The sequence below is a fragment of the Melozone crissalis genome, unplaced genomic scaffold (assembly GCF_028551555.1).
Source record: "Melozone crissalis strain CALT ecotype California unplaced genomic scaffold, PUWL_Pcris_2 ptg000056l_1, whole genome shotgun sequence".
Classification (NCBI taxonomy): Eukaryota; Metazoa; Chordata; class Aves; order Passeriformes; family Passerellidae; genus Melozone; species Melozone crissalis.
The window spans coordinates 353,544-380,805 of record NW_026535834.1 but is presented as its reverse complement, the minus strand read 5'-3'; the positions used below and the strand labels follow the sequence as shown (position 1 = coordinate 380,805).

At 41.9% G+C, this 27,262-nt stretch overlaps 1 protein-coding gene across 6 annotated transcripts in view; it reads left to right on the top strand.

Moving 5' to 3' along the window:
- CDC42BPB (CDC42 binding protein kinase beta) overlaps nucleotides 1-20,535 on the top strand; it is an 89,920-nt gene extending 69,385 nt beyond the window's left edge. For 2 of the 6 annotated variants that reach the window (XM_054286962.1, XM_054286959.1), the window contains 15 exons: nucleotides 827-932; nucleotides 3,301-3,437; nucleotides 4,007-4,146; nucleotides 5,686-5,767; nucleotides 9,359-9,575; nucleotides 9,963-10,025; nucleotides 12,278-12,874; nucleotides 16,263-16,360; nucleotides 16,472-16,556; nucleotides 16,702-16,822; nucleotides 16,924-17,041; nucleotides 17,970-18,008; nucleotides 18,138-18,246; nucleotides 18,336-18,406; nucleotides 20,404-20,535. In XM_054286962.1, the coding sequence (XP_054142937.1) occupies nucleotides 827-932; nucleotides 3,301-3,437; nucleotides 4,007-4,146; nucleotides 5,686-5,767; nucleotides 9,359-9,575; nucleotides 9,963-10,025; nucleotides 12,278-12,874; nucleotides 16,263-16,360; nucleotides 16,472-16,556; nucleotides 16,702-16,822; nucleotides 16,924-17,041; nucleotides 17,970-18,008; nucleotides 18,138-18,246; nucleotides 18,336-18,406; nucleotides 20,404-20,535 (2,115 nt within the window). The remainder of the gene's footprint in view (nucleotides 1-826; nucleotides 933-3,300; nucleotides 3,438-4,006; nucleotides 4,147-5,685; nucleotides 5,768-9,358; nucleotides 9,576-9,962; nucleotides 10,026-12,277; nucleotides 12,875-16,262; nucleotides 16,361-16,471; nucleotides 16,557-16,701; nucleotides 16,823-16,923; nucleotides 17,042-17,969; nucleotides 18,009-18,137; nucleotides 18,247-18,335; nucleotides 18,407-20,403) is intronic. The other 4 variants (XM_054286961.1, XM_054286963.1, XM_054286964.1 and 1 more) reach the window with 2 other exon arrangements.
- Nucleotides 20,536-27,262: the final 6,727 nt, after the last annotated feature.

Sequence of the window (27,262 nt, the reverse complement as noted above, 5' to 3'; positions counted from 1 at the left end):
CATTATGAAGAAGCAGGATTGAATGCTGCATATTTGCAATGTCTCAGTGTTAATTGCATCTGCTTTGAGGACAGTTGCAAATGAAACCTTTTCGCTGGCTTTGTGTATGTTGATGTACCTCATTTTCATGTTTTCTGTATTGCTGCTTGTTTGTTAGTGTGCAGGCTTTCCTGTGAGTGCTTTAAAACACAATCTGTTTCTATTAAATCAGAATGGCAATGTTTACAATTATTAAATTATTGATAATTTTCAAAAAAGGAAAAAGAATCAGAACAATAAGCTTTGCCACCCCAATTTTGAAACAAATTCTTGCAGCCTTATTTTGCTCAATTACAGTTTCTTGTGATTCAGGAACCAATTCGGCTTCAGAGGATGCCTGCTGCTCCTTCCCCCACCATTCAGTCCATTTCTCTAGCTGTACCAAAGGTAGGGGGACTGTGCTAACCTTATTCTAAAGAACAAAGGAAAAAAATATCATTTATAAATGAGCCCTCTGTGTTTTCTTGTCCTGTTTGGGTTTGTCATGTTTGTGTTTTTGTTAGGTCTGTGTTTTTAATCAAATGCTTCCACATGCACATCATCAGTGGGTTTTGTTTTGTTGGAGGGGATGACAAAACATGGTTGTAGTTTTGGGTCTGACTGTCTTTTGGAGTTGGAAATAAAACTGTTACTGTTGTCTTGCAGCACCGGCTACAAGATGCACTTACATAAAGAAGCCCAGCTTCATAATGTACACACTGATCTACTGGAGGGTGGTGGAGGGAGGTGCTTGCATTACTCAAGTCCAGAAAATTATGAGTTTTTTAATCCTGAATGTATCTTTCAGCCTAAAGCTCACCAGCTCAATATCAAGTCATTCACCAGCCCCACTCAGTGTAGTCATTGCACCTCTCTCATGGTGGGATTAGTTCGACAAGGTTATGCCTGTGACGGTGAGTTGGTGAAACTTTTTGTCAATTTTCAGCAAGCCCCTCACAAAAGCATCCCAATGTATTTTAAGAGAACCATTTCTTTGGGGAGGGAATGAAAGAGAGGGGTGGCTGCCACTGGATGATGTTCCTTTCTTTTGCATCGCAGCATATTCCTGAAGTCTCTTTAGTAGAATGATGAAGTATGGTTTCCTTGCATATTGTATAGTATTAATTAATTCTATTGCCAGTAGTGCAGGGGAGGTGGTAGGGAAGACAGGATTGGTTTCTTTTGTTGTACTAGAGAAAACTGCAAGAGTGATCTGGTGACATGAATCTGATTATTTTATGCTATTCTGGTCATAAACCCCATATGTTGGGAGGGCTATTTGCTCTATTATTTGGCTTGTAGCCTGTCTTGCTGTCCATTAGTTTTATTTAAAATGCTTTCTCTGATGCATGTATAACTACTGAATTCCATGTTCAAGTATATGGAGGTATTTTCATTTGAACTGTCTGTATATTGATTAGACACATGAGCTCAGTTAAATAGGCCACAAATTCATGTAGTATACATACTACAGTATAAATAACTTTATTTCTGTGCCCAGATTAGTTCTTGCTAGTGGCAGCCTCTCCACTGACACCCTCAGTATCACATGTAGATTGCCTCATCTGCCCTTCAGGGCTTTTTTCCTGGCAGATCTTCTGGTGGCAGTTCTTCCCCAGGAGAACCTATCACTCTGCCAGCACTTGCCCTGGGGCTGCCTTTTGTCTCCTGTTGCTGACAGTTCTGAGCTTTTGTTTTGCATCTCTTCTTGCAAGCTTGAAACTGTCTTTTTCCTTTAGTGCAGCTAGGGGCTTCACTCTTCTTTTGTCTTGTGTATTTTGATAAGCTCTGCATCACTAGTTCTCCATTTTGCCTAATCTACTGCAGTTCTTGATTGCTACAGAAAAAAACTAAAATCACATTGATATAAAAATAGAGATGATTCCAGTAGAACAAAATTTTGCCAAACGTTCCCCTCTCAATCACTTGCATTTCCCAGTTCCTCCTCTTTCTAATCCTGGAGACTGTGGTAAAGTACAGCTACACTTACAGAAGACTGGAACTGACTCTATCCTGTGGATTTTCCCTATTCTGTAACTGGTGTACCTTGATATCCACAGTCCCAAATAATCATGATGCCTCCTCAAAGAGCTGAATTTATTACCTGATCTTGAGGAGCACCTACAGTTCTTTGTGGGTGTGACTTTGGTAACCCCTGCCCTCCTGGGAGCAGACAGTAGCTCAAAGAACAAGCCAGGCAACCTGATCTGGGCTGCCCCCTCTGCTGTCTCCTCCCCCAGGCATCATGAGGAGCTTTGTTGCCCTCTCTGTGGCTGTAGCAGAAGCAGGCTGTTTCCAGTTCTTTTGGAATCCTTTGAAACTTCAGAATTACAGAACAAGATGTGCCTGGGATATCTGCCAGATTCTCACTTCTGAGAATATGGTTAGGAGGAAACACACAGGACAGCTCAGAGTGTTGTGCCCCTCTCTTCCTGCCTTCCCAAGCTTCCTGGTAGAAACAGGGTAGCTGGGACAAACAAAGCAAAATCTCAGTGGAAGGATCTCAGCCCTAAGCTGTGGGTCAGATGATATAACACATGAACTCATTCCACAGTTCTTGTAGTCTGTGTCATGCCATGTGAAATGGCATGTATTAGGAGGTTTTTCTGTGTACTGCTTCTGTGTGAAGTGCTTTGTAGACAAGACCTAGAGACCTCTGTACCTTGCTGGTGCAGCACAAAGTGGTGCAAATGGTAAGAAAGCATTCAATGCTAGTTTGCTCCTTATTTGAATTTACTGGAACTCTGGGCAATAGGAATATATGACTCTTTCATCATGCTGTATTTCAGCCCTATCCCTGGTTTCTACTTTATTTATGTTTATATATGTCTATATCTTGTGTTTAATAGTTTAACCCTTTCTAATTTTTGATCAGTTTAGTTTTACTTTGTTTTTGCAGTGTTCTTGCATACGTGGATCAAATTAAACACCTATTAGCACTACCCTAATTTTTATTCCTTCTTTATTAACACTGTTTCTATTCTGTGACTGGATTAGTTGGTGCTTAACACCAGCAAGGCTGCCCAACTCATTTTCCTTTAAATGTGGACTCAGTTCCTGCCCTTTATGAATATAATAGGCTAAAAAGAGGAAATAAAAGCACTTAGGAGAGTCTCATACAATATCTAGGTGTGTTCACTTCTTCAGCCTAGTGAGCTATTGCAATATTTGACTGCCAGTTTCAGTGTGATTAATTAATTTGCTGAGTGTAGACTATGTTAATCACCTGTTATGACTGACTCATACACACATTTCACTGTGAATTTTCTCTTTTGTACTTAGTGTGTTCATTTGCATGCCATGTTTCCTGCAAGGACAGTGCACCTCAGGTCTGCCCTATACCCCCTGAACAAGCCAAAAGGCCTCTTGGAGTAGATGTGCAAAGAGGAATAGGAACAGCCTACAAAGGTTATGTCAAGGTAACAGTCCTTTCTTCTTGGGCAAGAGAAGAATCCTTAACTTCACTTACAGCTCTACAGCTTGGAACTTTTAAGTATGTTTAAACACATCTCCTAAATAGTGCTAAAGCCTTAAGGGTTTGTGTGCCATCTATGTAACTTATTTAACCTTCATTGCTTTAGATGTGGGAGAAACACTTGGTTTTACTACAAGAGCTGAAGGTCAGTAGATTAGTAGCTACAATGTTCATAAGCAGCAGGGTTAAAAAAAAGAATGGTTTAAGAAGGAATTTCTGTCATTTTTAATGTAAGCATAATATAAAAGTTAAACTGTGCTACCATTTTGGCATTGGTGGACTATCCAAACCTAATATCTTTATACAAGTCTTCATATATTTTTAAGCTGTAACAAGGAATGGTTTAAAAGAGGAAAAATGATTGCTTGATTATTTGTTATTTTTCATCCTGTTTTGAAGAACAAGTAGAAAAGTGCTCTAATTCCATTGTTCTAAGTATGAGCTTTTCTAAATGTCCTGCTTTCTGTGTCTTCTGCATGTGCTTGCATGTAATAATGAATTATTTCTCTGCAGGTCCCAAAGCCTACAGGAGTTAAGAAAGGGTGGCAGAGGGCTTATGCAGTTGTCTGTGACTGTAAACTGTTCTTATATGATGTGCCTGAAGGAAAATCCACCCAGCCTGGAGTTGTGGCAAGTCAAGTCTTGGATCTCAGGTTTGTATTGTTACAGCAGAGTAGAAATCCTCTCTACTGTTAACAGGAGTGTTTATTTCTAGTACACAAGAAATTAGAAGATTTTGAGGGTTGTGTCCTAAGAAGATTCATGTATTGTGTACCTGAACTGCAGCTGAGTTTAGGCTGATCAAGTTGGCTCAACAAGAAATTACTTAAGTGACTTTACAGTCACTCACACTGCAATCACCAGCATTCACAGCATTGGCATGCTTCTTCCTAGAATTCCATTTGCACCTGTAAAAAGCAAGTGTATATTGGTAGATTGCTTTTCCCATGCACTCTGACCTCAACATTGAGTCACACATCATCCCACAGCCAATAAGTATTCAGGCATGTTAGAAAAACTGAAGTAGTCTGCAGAAAAGCATCAACTAATTTCCACTGCAAATGGCTCTGACCCTGCCTTTTAACAGGAGTTATTACTTCAAGGGGAACCATCTGAACCAGTGAACACTGTCTACCAAATATCTGAGACTTAAGTTGATCAGAGTAACCAAGGAACTTCTTTTATTTCAATTTTTGGAAATATCAAGAAAGCGTAATACCTTTTAATGTTACACCTTGTACCTGTGTTGAATATAAAGTTTGCATTCACAAGCACCTTGGTTTATATTTCTTCCAGACAGCAGTATGGTGGGATTACAGCAGTAGTGCTGTGCTGGGAGCTGTCAGTGTCAGCTCTCTGACATGCTGGCAGTGGGAGCAGGAACGTGGAAGTATTGCAGATAGCAGCATTCCCATCAGTCCATTGCTTGAAGCAACTCAGCCAGATACCATATACCAACTGTGCCATGCTTTATCTGCTTGTTGTAGCTGCCCCTTTGAGGCTGCCATCTGAGGGTTCTCAGATGTTTTTAATAGATGTTAACCATCACAGCTATGAATTCTAGCACGGGCAAGTTTCAGACATTAGTGTCATCTTTGCACTAAAATTGGCAATTATGGTGATCAACTTGGTCAAATTCAGTTTGAAAAGGCTAGTGCAGACAAGCCCTCTGGGGTGGAGCACTCTAAAATGCAAAAGTTGTTCTGATGTCTGTTTATTTTACTGTAATAGAGAATAAAATCTAGCTGTTTTGAAAACCCTTATTTGAAAACCCACAAACTATAATTATGTTGCCAAGAGCTTTTTATGTGATTTTTCTTTTTTTCCAAAGGCCCCTCTCTTGCTACACATTGAGGTATGAATTATTCATTTCTAATGTGTCTACTGGGCTGGAAGAGCAATATTCTTGCTTCTAATTGTAGAATAGGTGTGGTTGGGACACCAAAACTACACAAAGCCACCCTGCTTAGCTTCAGGTGGACTGAGGTACACGTGCCAGATGCTGTAGAGACATAACTGAGGCTTGGCAGCTGTTTGGGTCAAGGATGGTTAGAGCATAACAAAGCAGTTGTGACCTCTGTGTGGTGTTAGGAGATTGCAGCCTATTGAAACAGTGGTGATACCAGTTAGATTCTGCTCAATAATCTGTATGTGTGCTTGTGTGTGATGCTCTTGTTCTCTTTTCTCCCTAGAGATGAAGATTTTTGTGTGAGCTCTGTCCTGGCCTCAGATGTAATACACGCAACCCGGAAAGACATCCCGTGTATATTCAGGGTATGGCTGTGCACTGACTCCTACAGAAAATACCTGTTAAATACCACTGGTTTGTTTTGATAGGGCTCATACTGTCCATATCTAACCTTGATTAGGTTATGTAGAAGTGGAAGAATTTGCAAGGGCTGCTGACATATGTAGAAGAGCAATATGGTGCCCCTCTTATAACTGAACTGTAAAGAACAAAGTGTTGTATTTGCAGGGACCCCCATGGCAGGAAGGAATGATTAGTCTGACTCCATGTTCTCAGAAGGCTAATTTATTATTTTAAGATGCTATATTGTATTAAAGAATACTATACTAAACTATACTAAAGAATAGAGAAAGGATACTTACAGAATGCTAAAAAGATAATAATGAAAACTCGTGACTCTCTCCAGAGTCCCGACACAGCTTGGCACTGATTGGCCAGTGAGTGAAAACACTCACACCAGAAACCAAAGAAACAATCTCCAAACACATTCCCCATGAGCAAAACAGAGGAGAAGCAAATTAGATAATTATTGTTTTCCTTTTCTCTGAGGCTTCTCAGCTTCCCAGGAGAAAAATCCTGGGCAAAGGGATTTTTCAGAAAATATGAATGTGACAACAAAGTTCTCATTCTTTAGCTGCTTCATTGTATATAAAGTTTGTCACTTCATTATTTTCCTGATTATAATTCAGTATATTTTTTCTCTTTGTCCATTGGTATTACCAGATTCTCTTTTATCTTGCTTCAGGAACCAATGCTGTAACAGATTATTCTGAAACTGATCTAGTTTCCTTAATTTCATATTTAGGTATAGGAGAAAAAAATAAAATAAGAGAAAATAATAAACTGAACTTTAATATCCCCTTTAGTGTATGTTCTATCTGAATGCTGTATTTAGTTTTTAACATCAGGAACTTAATTTCTCTGTTTTGTGTGAATCATATTAAATCTGGAGTTCTAAAATTTAGAAGAGAATACATTAGTAGCCAGTATCCATAGTCCCTTACATTTGAATACAGAAATTCATTGTTTTCAGCATCTCTGATCTTCACCCATTTAGAATCAAGTCAGAAAAACATGGAAAGCAAAGAGCTGTCAGTCAATTGCAGTGCCTATCATTTGGTCCTTCAGGATTTTACTTGGGAATTGTCTTTGCTACTTGTCTGCCTCTGTCTCTGCTTTTCTGCTTTTTTTGTAAAAATATTTTCTGCAGTGAATTTTCATACTTTGGTTTACCACTACCTGTACCTTAAGTTTCCTCATGATTGTATTTTGGTTTTTGGGTTTTTTAGTTCCCATCTGCCTGCTCTCTTCTTAAATTAGCAAACATAGAATACTGTAAGGAAGGAGAGAAAATTTGGTGAGGAGAGAAAATTTCTGAGGAGAGAAAATTTGGTGTGCAGAATGATGGTTCATTCAAGATCAAGGCATCCATTCAGTTCAGCCTGCCTGACTTGCTGCTCTGATTTCTGCCCGCAGTTTTTAACTGAAAGGGTATCTAAATAATAAAAGTCATTTTTGTCAAATATCCCTCTGTAAAAATATTTGTGTGGATATACATGACCAAATATCTCCATGGTTTGATCAGATTATCCCCTGCTAAAGAGATGTGGTTAATTAACTGGAAGCTTGATGTGTGAATATATCCATTTAGGTAGGGGACCAGAGAAGCTGCTGAATTTCAACTCTTTTCTCAGTTCTATGTCCTCCTTCAAAAGCAGGAATTTCTAAAACTGGAAACCACTAAACCTGATTGGGAGAATCTCATCTCAGTTTAGTTCTGGATCTGCATCTTGCTGACAGAATCACATAGAGTAGCTTGTACAGAACAGTTTAAACTTTTAATTCACATCATCTGTGTAAAAATGTGGTCCTTCTTTTGTATGTGTCATTGCACATAGCACATGGTGATATTGGTAGCCTATGAAAGACAGATTTTCATTTCTTCTGGATATTCTACCAGCAGAAAACAATACCCAACAAATTCTCTTCTACAAATAGAATGCTGCCAAACACATGTTCCCACCTCTGACTCCCCATGAATTCAAGAAGAGTAAGAATTTGTCTCAGATTCAAACATTTCTCCTTGGTAACCAGTTTTTAAAGCTGGGTGTTAGGCCATGCTGACAATCAGACACCACAGTCCTAAATTCTGCCATCGATTCACATTTTTAATAATAGTGTAGGAGTTGGCTGTAATGGAGTGCTCCCACAGCTTAGCAGTCCAAGTTAAGAAGCCTTGAATTTCATAGCAAATAATGGATTTTTATATGATAAATAATGCAATATATATTATGACCAACTGCTCACTTTTTTCCTTGCATTTGACTATATATAAGTTGCCAGCTTCAAAAGATTGGGGAGTAATACATGGTGGTACTTCAAATGGAAAGCCATTGCTGGAATCTGGTTTTGTTTTGTTTTGTTTTGTTTTCTAAACATTATCCATTATGCCTCCACCTGTCTTTAAATATTAATGCTTAGTTACAGTTTAGACAGGAGCAAACCTTTATGCAGAATAGTAAGAGCTATGAGCAGTTGCAGCTACTCAGTTCTTTCCCTACCTCCCTTCACCTCCACCTTCATCTTACTTCTGAACTTCTGTCTTTGACATCCTGTTGTCCAAAGTTTACTTTCAGATTTATTTTACCTTCAAGATGAATGTTACTGTTTATTCACTCTTCCAGGAAGTGTGTGTGTTGCATTACCACAACATCCATCCTTACAATGATTTCCTTACAACAGCATGTAGGCTGAAGGTCTGATAGTCCATGTTACAGCCTTCAGATTTACACTTTTACACCTTTTGTTGGTCTTTCTCTGTTCAACTGTTGTTACTCAGAGTCTGTGGTGAGGGTTGATGCTGGCTGTTGGCCTGTTTGTCTGTGGCTGAAAGTATAGTTCTCATGATAACATAAACCCTTCAGTCTCTTCATGCAGTACAAAACCCCCAAATATTAAGAATTACTGCATGCATTCTTCAGGCAACAGAAGTTCCTGGATAGTTTTTCTATGTTGAAGACATTCTGCTTTGAGATCTGTGAGATGATTTAACTGAAAATTAAGTGAAGCCATAGTGATTTTCTTTTAGCACAGGGACGTGGGAGAATGCAGTTCTTCAGTCTCAAATATTGCTTTCCTCCAGAGCTTTGAATGCAGACATGATGTGCTCTTCCCTTGGACAAATATTTGGAAAATTAGATAACAAATTCAGAACTGATGATAGCAATGCCTTTGGGTTTCAATGCATCTGGTTCCCAAAGCATGTGTGTCACTCTCAGTGAATTATGGGTGGGTGGGATCAGGACAGACAATGGTTCAGAGCAGGAAGGAGCCTTTTACTGCCATGTATTGATTATTGTAGCATTCCCTGCCCATATGTTAGGATTCAGAATATTCAAGCAAGGCTGAGTACTTTTGAACAAAGCCACTGTGGCTTGTGCAGTGGTTGTGTTTTGGTAGTTTTTCTGAAGCACTGTGGCTGTATTAGCTGTGTTGTGTTTGTTTCTTGGGTACATCATTCCATTGTCATGAGAAAGTGTAGATTTTTTTCACAGTTCTGTGTATTAAAAAAGTCTTTTATTACTCTAACTAATTTCACTGTCTCTATCTGTTTAAAGGTGACAGCTTCTCTCTTAGGTTTGCCTTCAAAGTCTTGTTCTCTACTGATCCTGACAGAAAATGAGAATGAAAAGAGAAAGTGGGTTGGAATCCTAGAAGGGTTGCAGTCTATCCTGCACAAAAACAGGCTGAGGAACCAGGTTGTGCATATTCCACAAGAAGCCTATGACAGTACACTGCCTCTTATTAAAGCAAGTTTAGCTGCTGCTATTGTAGGTATGTTTGATTTCACTTTTATCACTGTATGAAGGTGGTTGGAACTTTTAGATGGGCTTTTATAATGAGAGCACTGACATCTTGAAATAAATTCCTCAGCTGAATTCCTTGATAGGAATTTAATAATGGGTGAAAAATGCTAATCTTGCATTGATATTCAGGTTTCTTCATCCACTTGGAGTAAATAATACTGTGGAGTTGTTCAGCAGGTTGTTTTAGCAACGTGGTACTTAGCATGCTTTTGACAGACTGTGTGAACTCAAGCAAAATTGATTTGCTGGTGAAAATCTGTTTGTGCAGAAATTTTTTCAGCTGTTCAAAACAAACAGCCTGTTTTAAAGATAAGACCAAGCTTAGCTGAATTAATGGCCTTTTTCCCCCCCTTAGATCGAGATAGAATTGCAATTGGCTCAGAAGAAGGACTGTATGTGATAGAGGTGACCCGTGATGGTAAGTCAGGCCATAATGCATGCAGTAATTACATACAAAATAATGAGCTCCATAACTTGGAGTGCTGCTGTAATATAGGTTGCAGAACAGCCTTTCATGTATAGTAAGTATTAAACACTCAGTTAATTGATGAGAAGGAAAAGTGAATGTGAGGTATAAGCACTAATTTGGTCATTATCATTACATTCAGGTGAGTGGCTGAAATTAAACGGATGAGTTACTGGGCATATCCTGGCACATTCTCACCTTAGCTGTGTTCCCACAGCAGGTATCAAAATCAGCACACAGAGCATGCACAGCACACACAAAGTTTGTAGACTTCCCTTTAAAACCTCCATGTCTTACCTGTTTCTTGCAGAAATTTGACAGCCACTCACATTCTCTTGGAGACCAGTGGTGTCCAAAGCAACTGTGTCTTGGGGTGCTGGTCTTGTCAGTGATTTTCTCAATTCCTTTTTCTGTGTAATTTAGTTTGTGTCTATTTGAAAGTTGGATTTTACTCATGCTAAAGATTGCATTTCAATGTAAAATAAAGTAGTGAATACAGGTTTTTAAAGACTTACTTGACTTCCAAAATTAAATTATATCAGGGATGTGGTTTTGGGTAAAAAGAAAATTCTTCTTGTTTAGAATAAGACATTGCCCAATTCCAGGAGAAACTGCTTTATACATGGAGACAGCAGATATTTGGAATTCTTTTTAGCAGTAATGAATGCCATTCCTTTGAGTAAACTTCCAGTGGTCACTATTCTTTAAGTAGTTAGATATAAACATAACTAGAGATGCAAATAATTCCAGGAATTCCAGCACAGCTTCTTGCATAAAAGAAAGTTGTAAATTTAATTTAAAAGGTCATTTCCTAAAGGAACAATTATCTGCATCACCATGTTATATGTAAATGTGAAAATTAATTATCAGGTTTGGTTTTAAGCTAAGAAATATTTAGCAGGAGTTTTCTCTGGCCAGTTCTGTGTGTTAATAGCATTTTTTGTAAATCGTAATCTGTTTTTCATTTTATAGCAGTTGTAATTTTTTTAGTGTTAATTAACTGCCAGCTGTTTATAGCAAAGGTCTTTGGTTAGAATATTGCTTAATTCTTGACAAATAAGCTGGAGTTAGAGCTAGGAAGGAAACCATTTCTCTGTGGCAAAGCCAGTTATTTCCTAGAGCATTTCTTCAGACATTTCATCTGTTTATTCAGGTGAGGGTACACCACAACAGCACTTTGTGATTTAAACAGCTGAAGTCTTATTGCCAGGTTTAAAGAATTTGGTAACTTTGGCTGCATTACTCAACTGTTACTGAAAAAAGGCAAAGAATTTCCAATGAAGAGTTCTCTCTTTTTTTTAACTACAATTCACAAATATTTTTAAAGCATTCAGCTAGCAGAAAAATGAAAGTTACAATTTAATTGTATTGGTTTATGCTTATTAAGTTTCCTAGTTTAGAATTGCTCTCTTGTTTGTACCCCATTAAATACTCACTTCATTCTTGAAAGTTCTTGTATAGCCAAGATCCCCAAAGAGCACACATTGTACCTAACCCCCTTAGCTTTCTCTAACCCTGCTTTAAAAAAATGCATCAAACAGCAAAACTCCCCATGGGTAGTCTGGCTAGTCCTTGTTCTGAAAGGGCTTTCCTGGTGCCTGTCCTGAGCCTCTCTTCCTGCAGCCTAAGCCCTTTCCTTCTTATCCTTTCCCCATCACAAAGAGCTTTTTTTTCTCTTTCCATATGTGTGTTTTACACCCCCTTACTGTACTGCTTTTGTACCTGGCTGAGAGATCTGCCAACAGTACAGCATTGTGTCTCCTCACTTACCAGGATTAAATACTTTATATTTCCTGTCTTTGTTTTCTGCTAATTTGGTCTTCCTCCAAAATTTACTGAAGATGCTGATGTTTCCCTGGAGGTGGGACCCACTTCTGAAGATGCAGCATCTTTCACTGTACAGATGGTACAGATACAATTATATAAAGAAATGTCTTCATTTATCCTACATGTTAAAGAGCATTTTCCCACAAAGTGTTGTTGAAATTTTTGTTATGAATAGAGAGGGTTGCAGGAATGCTTTGTTTCATTGTTTGTTCTGAGAATTAATAACAGAGAATCAAACATGTGTAATAAGTGCTCTTCCTCACCTGATACATGTCTGTGTTTGGATTAATTTTCAGGCCTCACTATGTAGCACTGCAGTGTTTCTGGGCCTGGTGATTTTCCTGTTTAACTGATGGCAGCTCTTGTTTCCTTTGCAGTGATAGTCCGAGCTGCTGACTGCAAGAAGGTGTACCAGATAGAGCTTGCTCCCAAAGAAAAAATCATCATCCTCATCTGTGGTCGGAACCATCACGTCCACCTTTACCCCTGGGCCTCTCTGGATGGGTCAGAAGGGAACTTTGACATTAAGCTTGCAGAAACTAAAGGCTGCCAATTGATTACAACTGGAACACTAAAGAAGAGTTCTTCTACTTGTTTGTTTGTGGCTGTCAAACGACAGGTTTTTTGCTATGAAATTCACAGAACTAAACCTTTCCACAAAAAATTCAGTGAAATTCAGGCTCCAGGAATTGTACAGTGGATGACAGTGTTCAAGGACAAGCTCTGTGTTGGCTACCAGTCTGGGTTCTCTCTGTTGACCATCCAGGGAGATGGACAATCTATAAACCTGGTAAATCCTAATGACCCCTCGCTTATCTTCCTCTCCCAGCAGTCTTTTGATGCCCTTTGTGCTGTGGAGCTCAGTAATGAGGAATTCCTGCTTTGCTTCAGCCATATGGGAGTTTACGTCGATTCGCAAGGTCGAAGGTCACGCATGCAGGAGCTAATGTGGCCTGCAACTCCTGTTGCCTGTAGTATGTATATGTTTTTCTGTTGCCATATCCCTGTTGCTGCTTTACTTGTCAAAAAAGTACTCAGCATTGTATTCAATTTTGCTTCAGTTTGTCTTTGATTATCGAGTTTAAGTTTTGGTGAGTTAACAGACACGTGGTTCTTCCTGGGGGTAGTTTTGGACTTGGAGATCCTGGATGCTGCAAGAAATGCTCTGTTTTATTACAGGACACAGAAGAATAAATAGTGGAATGCAAAATAATTTTTAGAGAAAATAGTCCTGTATTACAGTGACCTGATGAGGTCTCCAGGGTGAGAGAAGGATGAGAATCTTGTTTCATGATCAGAAGGCTGGATTTATTGATATATGATCTATAATACATTATAACTATACTAAAAGGAATAAGGAGAGAAGTTGCAGAGGCTGCTAACCTAAGAATAGCATAGCAAAGAATCTAAAAACAAGAGAGTTCTCTGTCACTGTGTTCCAGAGAGCTTGCCTGTGATTGGCCCTTAATTGTACACATGGAACATGAACCAATCACAGGTGCATCCTATTGCATTCCACAGCAGCTGATAATCATTGTTTACATTCTCTTTCTGGGGCCTCAGCTTCCCAGAAGATGAACAAGTCCCAAAGAAAGGATTTCTATGAAAAAATGTCTGCGACAGTCCTGGATGCAGGACAGTGCAAGACTACCTGTGTGTGAAAGTCTATAAAGATTTTTGTTCACCTAGAGAGCATAAATGTCCAGTTGCCTGTAGGGTGTCTTCTGTGTACTGTTCTCAAATTACAGTAGAAAGTTGAAGAAGAAATGTAACTGCAAGTCTGAAGGTTCATAAAGATAATAAGAGATTAAAATTTTCTCCTTTTGGTTTTAATTTTAGGGGGACGGTATCCAAAAGTAGTATAGGTGAGAGTAATATTTAAACCACTCTGCTTGTTTCAGGAGCATTGGTTATCAGCTTGGTAGAACAGAGGCACATGCAGAGCATTTTTCAATATTCAGTAGTCAAAGGCAGGTCATGATAAATCTGGTGTTTCTATTTGAAGCTCAAATAGCAATTAAAATTTTTTGAATGATTGAAAGCAATAAATAGCTTTTTGTTTAAGTAGTACAGCAAGGAGTTAGGTGGATCAGGCCAGGCCCTAATAGGAATGTGTTTAATTGTATTTGATTTGAAGTGAAATTGTTTGCTTACTTTACTCTGACCTAGTTCTGAACAGCAGTCTGAAGCAAAGTCCCTAGAAAACAATGTAGTGGGAAATTTATTTTAAAACACTATTAGCTAAAACTAATGTTTCCTTTCCCTTAATCAGCTTTACAGTTTTTTGCATTTCAGCAAACTAGACTTGCTAGTTAATGGTTTTGTCTGTTATTATTAGAAGTGTTCTTACTGTAAACTATTTTATAACATTCTTGGATGTGCAGTCCTGAGTGGTGCTGGCCTCAGGCTGTTTTTGTAGAAAGAGCAACATTTTCTGCTGCCAAAGGAAACTGAATTACTTCCCTTTTCATTAGCCTTGTCCTCACTCCTCAGTCCTAGTGTCTGTCACTAGTGATGGTGGGTTTTTTTAACTATCCCATCAGGAGGCTGTAAAATTACAGAATGATTGGGTTGGAAGGGATCTTAAAGATCACCCACTTCCAACTCCCCTGCCATGGGCAGGGGCAACTTCTATTAAACCAATTTTCTCAAAGCTCCATCCAACCTGACCTTGAACACTAGCATGGATGGGGCAGCTTCTTCCACACTGTCCTTGAGCAACTTGTTCAGTACCTCACCACCCTCACCATAAAGAATTCCTTCCTAATATCTAGTCTAAACCCATTCTCAGTTTAAAGCCATTTCTCCTGTTGTATCACTCCATTGCCTTGTAAACAGTCCCTCTCCAGCTCCCTTGTAGCCTCTCCAGGTACTGGGAGGTGCTGTGAGGTCTCCCCAGAGTCTTCTCTTCTCCAGGCTGAGAACAGCCCCAGTTCTCCCAACCAGTCTTTGCAGGGGAGACCAATAAGTGGAAGTGATCCTGCTGTGGTAAACACCATGTTGTAGAGAGGTTTTGGGCTAAAGCAGAGAATTTGTGTCTGGGCCAGTCAGTGCCCTCACCCCAGGAGAGGGCAGGGTGACACTGGCCCAGCTCTGTCACCCCAGCTGGCCCATCAGGGCTGTCCCTGCTCCAGCCTGTGCTGGTGTCCTGTGTGAGCCTGCATGGGTGTCCTTGGCTGCCCTGCAGCCTGGGACAAAGCCCTGGAGCCAGTGTGGGTGTCCTTGGCTGCCCTGCAGCCTGGGGCAAAGCCCTGGAGCCAGCTGGGCTGGGGGCTGCAGCCTGGGCCAGCCAGTGCAGGCACTGACAGAGCTCTCTGAGAGCCACTTCAGACCTGGGCAAGCTCATCAGCTGTGCCTGGCACGTGCCAGCCTTGGCTGCAGATGGTTTCTGCCTGATGCTCCCTTCTCCCTCTTGGTTTGAACATCCACACCAGCCAAGACCACATGCAATAGATGCTTGACCATAAATCACTTCTGTGTTACATTTTTATGATAGCTGTCCAAGGCATTCTTTTAATGAATTTAAAAAATAGCACCACAACTGTACTTCAGTTCTTCTAAGAAGATTCTGTGATGTGTTTAGTGTCCTACTGGGTTATTTTCATTTTGTTTATTGAAGCATCTTCTCTCTGTTAAATCCCTTAAGTTACTAGTAACTGCTTTTTACATCAGGAGACAGTCTTTACATGAGCAGAAGCATGTTGATACAAAGCTCTAGAGATCTCTGCTTTTTGTTTGACCTAAAATAAACTTGTCTGCTGATGCCTTTTAAGCTTTTAAAAAAAAAAAAGTTGAAAAGAGAAAATGAGTTACGGGCTTTAAGCATTGTGACATTTTTCTGTCGACTTGATGAAAGTAACCCATACATGAATATCTAAAGCTAGAAAATTGTAAGCAAAAGAGGAAGGAAATTGAGAGCAGATCTGCATCATGAGTTCATGACCCAGCTCACAGATGGTGGCTTTCTCATCTCCTCTGCACTCAGCAGATGTGTAGTTAGTTTGGTGCTTCTGAAGTGAAGTAATCCGTAGCAAAGCTGGCTGCTCAGTTCCTACCACCTAGCAAATTTGTATGCATGTGAAAACTTCAGATGCCATTTTGCAATTTCATGAAATGGCAAGGTGAAGTTTTAAAAAATACTGAAAGGGTCAAATTTAAATATTTCCATAATGCTGATAGTTGTCCTTAGCAAATTTATTCTCACAAAAAAATCTGTTTGAAACTGGGGCTTTGAAAATGTGTTTTAAAATGTATCTTGCACATAGTGGAAAACTTGTAACTGTTGAAATCTGCTCAAATGTTTGTCAGTTCTGCACTACTGAAATGACATTAGGGTTTTCTGTTTGTTTTCAATCAATGCAGGTTGCAATTCTTCATATGTAACAGTGTATAGCGAGTATGGTGTTGATGTGTTTGATGTTAACACTATGGAATGGGTCCAGACTATTGGCCTGAGAAGGGTAAGTCATTTTCTTTGGGTATTGAACTTAATTGAGTTATTTTCAAATGAGGTGTTTCTTCAGAGTGTATGCTAGACTTGAGGTAATTCTCTGTCTCCTTCCTCAAAACAGATCAGACCATTAAACATGGATGGCACACTGAACCTCCTTAACTGTGAGCCACCAAGGTTAATATATTTCAAGAACAAGTTTTCAGGTGAGTCCTGAACAAGGGGAGAAATGGAGAACTCATTCTAACCAGTTAATTTTCACCATGTTACCTTTGCACTAGATGAAATTTGTGTTGAATGTGTCTAGGTCAGGCTGTACCCTGTAAGTGAAATTGCTTTGTGCTGTTACAGCAGGAGCTGGCCTCAGTGTACCAGAAACCTCTGACAACAGCAAGAAGCAAATGCTCAGGACCAGGAGCAAAAGAAGATTCGTATTCAAGGTTCCCGAGGAAGAGCGGTTACAGCAAAGGAGGTAAGAATTTATTTGTAAATTTGTAAAAAATATCTGAATATACATGATGACATGCAGAGACTGGGAATGCTAATAGAAAAAAATCACTCTTGTTTTTTTAGGGAAATGCTTAGAGACCCTGAGCTAAGGTCAAAGATGATTTCTAACCCAACGAATTTCAACCACGTGGCTCACATGGGACCAGGAGATGGAATGCAGGTCCTCATGGACCTCCCACTGGTAAAATACATTTATAAGGGAGGGATACATATGTGCATTTGTTCTTGCTCACAAAAGCTGTGAAGATGAGCTGGATGGGCTCAAGTGTTATCCCTGTACCGAATTCTTCTTTAAATCCTTTTGAGAAAGGTGAACCTTCCTGCTGTGCAATGCTTCTAAATCCTGTGCAAGGAAATATTGTTAGCTGACTTATGAATGAGACACTGAAAGACAGATATCACTGCCAGGAGCTTGTTAGTAGTTTTGTATATAATCAATCTCTCCTCCTTCCTTTTTCTTGTTTGTCTTAAAACAACAGGATGAGTTTCCTTTCCCCTCATCCTCTCAACATTCTGCTCTTGGTATCACCCCCAACAGGCTTTGAGCACGTCTATCACATGAGCCCTATCTCTGCTGAAATCTCTCTCCAGAGTGACCATTCCTCACTGCAAGGCTCCCTTCTGCTTTCTTCCTCTTCCTGTCCCTCCTCTGCTTCCCTAGCAAGGGTAGGAGTAGCTGCAAACTGTTAGGAACTGGAATATGGTATGCTTGTGGCACTTCACCAATTCTAGAGCTATAACAAGGGGAAAAAACTAATGCTGTGGAGGTAACTAAAATGCATGTGACTTGCAGTGCTTTATAGCATTAATTTTTATTTTGTATTTAACTAATACAGCATTTTATGAGCTAGTTTAGTTTTAAAACTACAAGAGGAAGATGTGAAGGTACACTTTTATGTTCTGTATGTACCCTTCACCTAGAGCTGTTAGTCAGGCTTTCTCTTGTCTTTCTCAGGTAGCCCAGATATGGGTCAGGCATTTGTCATTTCAGCAGGAGGAGGAAGGAAAGCAGAGCTGTTAGTACAGTCCCTGCCCCTTCATAGAGGGTTTGCTGGCTGACAGGTTCCAGTGGCTGCTATGGGGCTTAGTTCTTTCTCTGTCTTTCTCAGGGTTTGTGTCTGTTACTGAAAATATGTGGATGTGGTCAAGTAAGTTCAGTTTTTCTACCAACACTGGGTTGTAATAGCTTGAAAAGCACAGTAAAGTTTTCATGAGTAACAACTTCTTCTTGGATAGCTTTTGTTGCTGGCTAACAAAGTGTTTCATTTACACTGTAGAGTGTCCTACCTCCTGCCCAGGATGAAAAATCCTGTCAGTCTTCAGCCAACCTGTCACGGCAGCAGCAGCAGCAGAGAAACAAAACCTACATCTCATGGCCCTCCTCAAGTAAGGCTGGAACAAGCTGCTCACTCTGAGCTGTAATCTGTGATGTCAACAGGAGCTGTAAATTGCTTTTTGTCCTTCCCTCTGTGCAGGTGGCAGCGATGTGGGAGCAGCCATGCCTTCCCGAAGCATGTCCGACCCCGACCAGGAGTTTGACAAAGAGGTAAAACACCTTCTGTGCATGGACACCCCCAGTGTCCTGTTGGCATAGATTGCTCTCTTTTTCCAATAAATTACATTCCCAAGGAAATACTTCGTGGAGATGTTTTCTTTCCACAAGTATTTTTCCCAGGAAAAGTTAGATAAGCTAGCACAAAGGCAAAGCTGTGAAAAGATCTTCTGATGGTGATATTTTAAGAAATGTAATGTCTTCGATTAAGCTTTATAGGCAACGGAAATTTGACTAATTGATGAAATGTCCTCAAAGCTCCTAAAAATGTTCTCTGGGATATTAGCATAGAATAGCAAAGTAATATGACTACTTAAGTAATTTTCTGTGCTGCCTTAAGGAAGACTTTTTGTCATGTAGCTTGAGAAAGAATAAAATTTATAATACACAAAACTGCTTTTAGCAAGAATAAGAGTATGTGCCAGTAGTCACCAAACTTAAAATGTCTTGGCTCTACAAAACTGATCCATGTAAACTATCTTCTTCTAAATAGAGAAGATACATGGTTTTTGGATCTGTGATTTATTATGTGTTTTCTTCTAAGCTTTGCTAAAGCACTGTCTGTGCAAGGAAAGTGTTAGGAATTATTCCTGGGAAGCTAAGTCCCTGAATAAGATTTTTTGAGTGCTTTTTGGTACCCAACTGCAGGCCCATATAATGCTCTGAAGTTTGAAGCATGTCCAGACTTTTGCTGGCTGCCTTAGCACACAGCAAGTCCAGAGTTCTGATCACACCTGTGGTCTGACTTCCTTTGTAACCTTCAGTTAGCCATTAAAAGCACATGAAAGTGGGGATCTCTAAACACAGGCATTTTTGAAACAGTCTTGGTTTTCAGAGATGGTTATGATGGACTGTGTTAGTTATTCTGCTCACCCTTCCCAAACTCCATTATATTCCATGCTCTGTTGGTAATTGTTGTTTATAGGCATGACTAATGATAGATTAGAAAGGGAATTTTTACAATGTTTTCTCTTTTTGGTAGCTCTTACAATTTCTTATGACTTCTTATGTTAAAAAAAAATAGTAGTTTGAAACTGGAAAGAGGCTCTAATAACACCTTTTGGCTTTATACTACTTCCCCCATGGCTTTTGACTTTATGAACCGCATCATGTTAGGATAATCTTGTTATAGATTATCTTATTTTTGTTCAAGCCATGCAAAATTTTCAGAACAGCATTCTTGAAGGATGTTACCTTTCAATCTATTTGCTAAGTATATATTTCTCTTTCTTGAAAATAACTTGCTGCAGTGGTAACAGATTTTTTTTGTGCAGTATTTCATTAGCTGTAAATCTGTGCAGTGCTCAGAATTGTAACACACCAAAATAGTGGGAAACTTGCCAGCCATCCTGTTGAAGTGAGACCAGCCTGTGAAGGCAAATATCCAAGGACTAATCTCATACTGTGGAAATAACTGTGGATGGTCTTTATTAGATATTGACGTAGGACGTACCCGCTAAGTGTATTCTGTTTCCAGATCTCCAGCCAGATTCTTGGCAGCCTTCACTCGTTTGTCAGGCACTTCACAAGCTTGTTGCTGTTTTGTAAACAGCTCATAATGCTTGTTTCCTTCCTCCTCACCAAACTGAAGATGATTTGACCATAGTTTTTATGTGTTTACATGGGCAGATAAAGCTACTCCTGGGCTATAAAAATTGCCTAAAAATTGCAGGCTGGTAAATTCTGAACAACAGTCTGCAGAGAGATGTATTCCATCAGGAAAGCTTTGCAATGGCTAAAGGAGAGGAGCCAGAGATGTAGCAATTCCCACATACTTTACCATAATTCCTGTTGCATCAGAGGTCACCTTTGGGACTGCACTAGAGCCTGTTGATGGTAATGGAAGTAATTGCTTGAATGTTTAACCATGGAGTTAATCTAATGCACGCTGCTTTGTAGGTGTTGCTCACCCTCATTTTTGAGTGCCTTTGAAAGCTTTTGAGTGTAAAAAATTCAAGTAAACATAATTCTTTAATGTTTCTCATTAACAGCCTGATTCAGACTCCACCAAACACTCTACTCCTTCGAACAGCTCAAATCCAAGTGGTCCCCCAAGTCCCAACTCTCCTCATAGGAATCAGCTTACGCTGGACGGGCTGGACCAGTCGACCTGTGACGCGTAACGCCGCCGCTCCTGTCACCCGCTGCTCCACGGCGTTCACTGCAGGGCAGAGCCTCTCAGATGCTAGTGCCAAGACTGACACAGACTCTCTAGTCTTGTACAAGAATAATTATATATCCAGATTGTAGATACAAACTATGGAAATGAAGAAAATTCTTTACTAATAGCGATTGAGCTTTTTATGCAGAATTGTTCACTGCTCGGTTACGGTTGATTCCTCTCTGCACAGCTGTGACAGTTTTATTGCATAGGAGCATTTAAGGCCACTGGTAAATAGTCTTATTCTTATGGTGAAAGAGAAATAGAGTTACTGATAATGTTGCTACAATATCAGGAATATTATTTTTCTATAGAATGATGTAACGTCTGATTAGCAGGAAATCCTTTTAGACAGAATTTGGACTTCTGAATAGGAAATGTGAGCAGGGCTAGTTACATCCTCAGATGAATACACTTTTCCCTTTTTCCTGTAACTGTTTTTTTCCTAAATCTTAAGGAGAATGGTAGGAAGCTGTAGGTCGTTTCCAACATCAGTAGAGTCACCAGGAAGTCAAAGAAAAGCTGGTTATAGTTTTGTGGCCTTTTAATTCATTTAGCCATTACATATACAGCTGCATAACTGTCTTTCTATCTTTCTACCAACTTTTTAGTCTTGTACATAGGACTACTGACAGTTATCTCTTTACCCATTCCCTGCTTTTAGTCCTCATCAGTCATTAGTCAGGGCTTTAAAATACTGCTGTGAAAAAGGTTTTACTCCTAGTTCCTGCCTTTCTCCTCCTGAGAAGTTGTTTCTCCTGGGTTTTTGGTGTAAGGACACACTATGCTGTTTAGCTAGCAAGCCTTCTTATGGACGCATTGCCCTCGGAGTCTGCTTGGCCCGGGGGCTGTATCGCACTAAAACATCAGTCTGTTCATTGGCTACCAAAGTGGAACGTGAAGGATGTGTAACTGGGGGTGCTGCTTTTCTCATTAATTGTATCCTCACCTGCATGAAGACCCCATGATTATTAATCAAGTATTGATCATGTAGAAAAATGCACAACACACTCCTGTATATTTTGCGATGGCCCACGTGCGGTGATGTTTGCGTGTATATTTAATCTCATGCTTCCATGTATTATACATTTAGTACTCAAAGATTTGTGACCATGTTTCATTAAAAGCTTGTAATTAATTCAGTGGCTGGCATATCCAGTTTGTCATTGTCACACTAGTGTGCCTTCTGTGCCAATTTTATGACAGTTGGATGTCACTTATTTAAAATTCAGTTTAAATGGGCTAATGATATACCAATGGCTAATGTTCTTTTCTGAAACACTGTATAGGACGTGCACTTATCTTTAGTTTAAACTGAGTGTTCTAGTCAACATTTAATCCTGTTACGTTAAGTGTTCGACAGTACTTGCTCTTTTTCTCAGATTCTTGATAAAGGGGCTCAGTTAGAGCTGGACACTACTGCTTTGGGGGTTTTCTGGTTTTTACTTTTTTAATGTAAGTCTAAGTCTTTGTAATTATTGAATTGTGAGAACATTTTTGAACAATTTACATGTCAATAAAGCAGAAGAGGGAGGTTTTAAAGTTTATAGTCGTCTGTCTTGACATCTGAAAACAATCTACCGCTGACACTTGCTTCAGTCTCATGGTAAATTCACTTTGTTCACATGGACATTTGACATAAACTGAAGGTATTTTGGAGCTCCCAAAGCACTACAAGAAAGGTGCACACTGCTGAAGGTGAATGAGTGTTCAGGAGCCAAGGAAGTCCTTTTGGTGGAATACAGCACTGAAATTTTGTGCCCTTGATTTTGTTTTAGTGTTGTCATGTCGTTGATTTGCTGGCTCTATTAATTCGTTTTTAAATGATTTATATGACTCGTTAGTTACAGCTGAAGCATGGTAAGGAGGCTGCAGGGTCTAATTATGCATCTTAAGTATCATAAAACAATAAATATATTTCACTTGTCCAAGCAGTACTCCCAAGGAAAGGCTTAGGAACATTTCAAGGATTGGTATGTGAATGGTGCAGCCCCTCACACAGGGTTTTTTAAAGCTCTCCTCATGCTCTGGTATTTGAGCACCATAGAGCTCAGTGTAGCTAGACAGTGCCAACATCTCCTCTAGGCTGTCCTAGGTAAGCATCTCTCATCCCTTATGGAGTGCCAGGTGTTCCTGAATTGCTTCTTGGTTTGTCTCACCCTACACAGGGAAGGCCGAACTGAGTGCTTTGCACCCTGCTGTTCTTGCCTGACCAAACCTCCCTGGGCTGGGCTGGGTTGTTTTAGGAAGGTGCACCCACACTGCCCTGGGGATGGGCTGACAGCTGACAGGAGATCTGAGGGCTCTGTGCTGGAAGCCTTCTCACAAGTATTCATGCTAATCAGCCTTTGACTTTTAAAAAACATTTCTCCTGCTCTTGAGCTGATTTTTCTCTGCACAGTGAGGGCTTGGGATGACAACAAAGTCTTTAATTATGGGGGTATTAAATCATAGCACTCAGCAGTGCCAGGGCTTGGTTATAATTTAAGCAGGAGAACATTTCTAGAAAAATTAATTAATTGCTCATATGAATACATTATTCTTTTTTTTTTCCCTGCTTAAGTCTGGCCAAGCAGAATTCCTTCCCAAGTCCTCCAGCACAGCCCTTTCCAGATCATCTTTTCCCTTACGGATTTTGATTCTGGTTACCTAAAGAGTCCTCTTGAGCCCTCAGGAAAATTTTCATAAATGCAAGCATTCAGGTGAAATGATTCTCTGACAATACCAGTCTGGGACTGAAAGTGAGGAATTGAGCTATGCAAGGAATGAGAGTAATTTGGTGTGTGCCTGTTTCTCTGCTCATTCCATTTTCACAGAGGTATGACATCAGGTCCTGAAGCTGGAGTGGTGGGTGGAACTCACTGGAACAATTGGTCACTTCTAGCACAGATCTTTTCCCCAAAAAGCTGAGTATTTTGGAATACATCCTGCTATCACTTGCCACCCAAGAACTAAATTCATGTGCCACCATCTCTGTCTACAGAACAGGTGTGCTGGGAATAAACAGCTTCCTAAACAGGTGCAATCTGCTGGAGAGGGAGGTGCATAAAATCTGGCTTTAACTTTGCAGGGTAAGGGCTTAGCACAACTAAGTCACAGGGAGGAGACTTCAGAGTGGAAATGCTGGAGGTGCTGCAGGCACCCTTGTTCTGCACAGCACCAGATTGGCATCCCTGGGAGAAAGCAGATGTGTAAAAACCTTGAGAGCTGGCACTGGTAGCCTGAAGCACTGAGAAGCAGCAAAGTGTCTGAGGGAGGAGGTGACTGGGGGAACTGAACTGCACCTTGAGGTGCAGTTAAGCAAAGTATTAATGCATGGAAGCTGGTGTATCATGACCAGAACCCTTGTCTTGCTGAGTTTAGCTTATTTTGAACCAAAAAGAACACATGGCATTCTTGCATGCCAGGCTACTGGAGCATCTTGTGTTCCAGTTTGCACCATCTGCTCTGGATGAAGCAGCTCTGGCAGGCAGAAGGGAGGAGGACAGTCCAAAAATCAGTGTTCAGCTGCCCAGCCCTTGCCTTTCCCTGCTGTGGCAGCAGCTCTGCCCGACCCCTGTGAATGTGGCTCCCCTCTCAGCTGCCCCTCACCATTCCTCCCTGGCAGCCCTGGGGCCCTGGGCAGCTGCCACCCTTGCCCGGAGCAGGGCAGCCCCTTCCTGCGGGGGCAGAGCTGCTCTGGTGCCGGGGCTCGGCTCTGGCACGGCAGCACACGGGGCTGGAGGGGCTCTGCTTGCGGGGAGGGGGTTCCATGGGCACAGGACCACGTCAGGAAGACAGGAGGGAAGGCACGGTGCCAGCACGATCTCAGTGATTCTGAGATGCCCTAAACATGTTTTTGGGAACCGAGGGTGGTGATGAGACCAGGTATCAGCTGCAGGCCTGGTGTGGGATGCCCAGGGATGCCGAACGCTGGCAGGAGCCGGTCCCAGCGGTGCCTGGTGCTCAGGCCAGCGCTGCCGGCAGGGTTAGCTGAGGACAGGAGCAGAAGACAGCAGGACGTGCTCAGCCAGCGGGAGCTGCAGTGCTGTGCTCCAGCCAGAGGAGGAACATGGACTAAGGAATCAGCCCCTTCCCTGTCCTTGCAGCAAATATTTTCCCTGCTCCCCAATAAGCTGCAGCACTTTTTTTGTCATCTGACTGCACAGGTTCATGCAGGTTTATTGATGCTCTCTCATAGATAAAACCCTCAGATTTTTTCAGCCTCGGCTCCTTTGCTGTTCCTTACGCAGTCCCCGCTCTGCAGTCCCGCGGGGACGGGCGGTGCAGGGCCCTGCATGCTGATGGACGCGGCCGGAGCTGCGGCCCCGCAGTGCCTTGGCCGGCCCCTGCACTCCGGTGAGACCCGTCCCTGCCAAATGCCCTCCTGCCACTGCTCCCTCCTGCTGAAAGAGATATAAAAATATACATTCATCGAGCCAAGTCTGTCTTTGGGCTCTGGGATATTTTGAGGACTCTGCCACAATCTGGGTTTGCTCAACTTCTGTGAGCGGCGAAGGGAAGGCACCGTGCTATGTGTTGGTGCCCATTAATAGTGTGCAGGTGGCTTTTTCTTTTGACACCCTAGCAAGCAATGACTCCTGACATCTTGCCATTAACACTAATGCATTTTGAATTAGTCTGTCACAGTGGGGGACCCCTGACACTCAGGACCAGAAGCAAAACAAAGCCATCAGGTGCCCAGACCTGCCGTGCACAGCCTCAGTGACATAAACCATCCATGCAATGTGCTGCTTACCAAGGATGTCTGTGAATTAAATTCCTTGTTTAGGCAGGATCCCAGGAGACACTTGTGTACCAACCCCTTTGCTCTGCCCTGCCTGCAGCACGGGCTGTGTGTGTCGGGGTGCAGCAGTCATGGATACAATCATGGATACAATCACGGGTACACCTGTTCTCCCAGCAGCTCTCGATCCCAGCATCACAAACTGACTCTGGTGCTTCATTTTGTTTCTGCAGAGCTCCCCCCTCCCTGCGGCGCGTTCTGTACGAGCGAGCGAGTGGCTCCTGAAGGAAAAGTACAGACTGTGCTCTGCTCGTGCACTGACAAAAATTGATCTCTGCATTAATTAAAGCCTCTATTGTAAGTGACCTCGAGCTGCTAATGCATTTTAAAAATGAAGCTTCGCCAACAGCAAATTCAAACACATAGGGGTGACCAGGTGGAGGCTCCTGCCACAGGCTGCTCTGCCTCCCTCCATGTCAGTGATGTGTCCCAGGAGGGTGTTTGACTCCACAAACACACGGCAGCCTGTGGCTCACCCTCAAATCCCTGTGTGAGCAGGCAGGACACAGAGCTGATGTCCTCAGCCACTTGCAGGGCAAGAACACCATCCTGACACCCCCTTGTGCAATGGTCCCCTTGCCAATGGGTTGTCTCTTCTCTCCCTCAGCCCATGGCCATGGAATGCTCTTGCCTTTCCCCCTCTGCACAGGATGTGGGGATGCAGCCATTGAGACCCCTCCCAATCCTCACATCACAATTCACACAATGAGTGAGGCCCAAAAACAGCCAGGGAGAGAAATTCACTCTGAGGTGGGGACTCCCTGGGGGTCACCCCTGAGCCCCTTCCTCGTGTGGGTGTGATGGGCTGCCTGGGGCATTGGCCCCAGAAAGAAAATTCCTCTGTGTGTGTTTGTATTTGAAGGCCTGTGGGCTGGAGTCACCTACAATGAACTGATGTGAAAGAGGAAAAGAACACAAGAAGGCCCTCACAGCAGAAAGGAGGGATGTAGCTGGTGGAGGATGTGGCTGCTCTCACAGGCACCATGGTAACACCAGGGCTGCTGAGCTGCACTGAGCCCTGGCCATGTCTGACCCTGGGGGTCAGCAGCAGGGCTTGGGCTGGGGATCCACCTTGGGCTCACACCACAGGAGTGACTCTGTGTTGTGAGGTGAATTCCTGGGTGCTGTCCCTGGGTCACTGCTCCCCAGTGATGCACTGGTTGTAGGACCATGGGATGGTGGGGATTGGGAATTCCCCATGGCAGCTGCTGCAGGCTGATGGCTTCCTCTGCTTTCTGACCTGCCTGCTGACCATTTCACCCAGCAAAAAGTGTCTGACAGAGGCAAGAGACTCCTGCCCAGGCAAGCTGCTTTTCAGCCCAGAACTGCTGGAGGAGCCCCCTCAGGAGAGGTGAAACCCCAAGGGGATGTGTGCCCTGAGCACAGGACTGCCCTGGCTCTGCCCCACTTGCAAATGCACCACAGCACCCAGAGAGGCCTTGCTCCCTGCTGGCTTTGTGCTCTTGTCCTGCCTGTTCCCAGAGGGCAGGGCTGCTCCCACCACAGGCTGCCTTTTACCCTTCTTCAGGGCTCTGATGCACCTAATGATGAATTCCCAGCCCTTTGAGAAGGGATTATGTCTTCCAGAGACTAGAACAAAATATTATAAACTTAAAATAGCTGCTTCCTTATGGAATATGCCAACAAGCCCTACTGAATACTCAGTAGAGTGTAAATTTGCATCCATTTGCATACATCTCCATAATTTCCACCTCACCCATCAGCCCTGCTCCATAAAGATGCACAGCCTGACATTGTGAGCAGATGATGGTGTTTGACACAGGCCAGCGCTAACGAGGCCCCTCAGTGCCACTGCCCCAGCCCTCATCAGAGATGGGCTGGTGTGACTGTCCCCAGCCCTCAGCTCCTGCCTGCATCCCTCCCAGGGACCCCGGCATCAAAT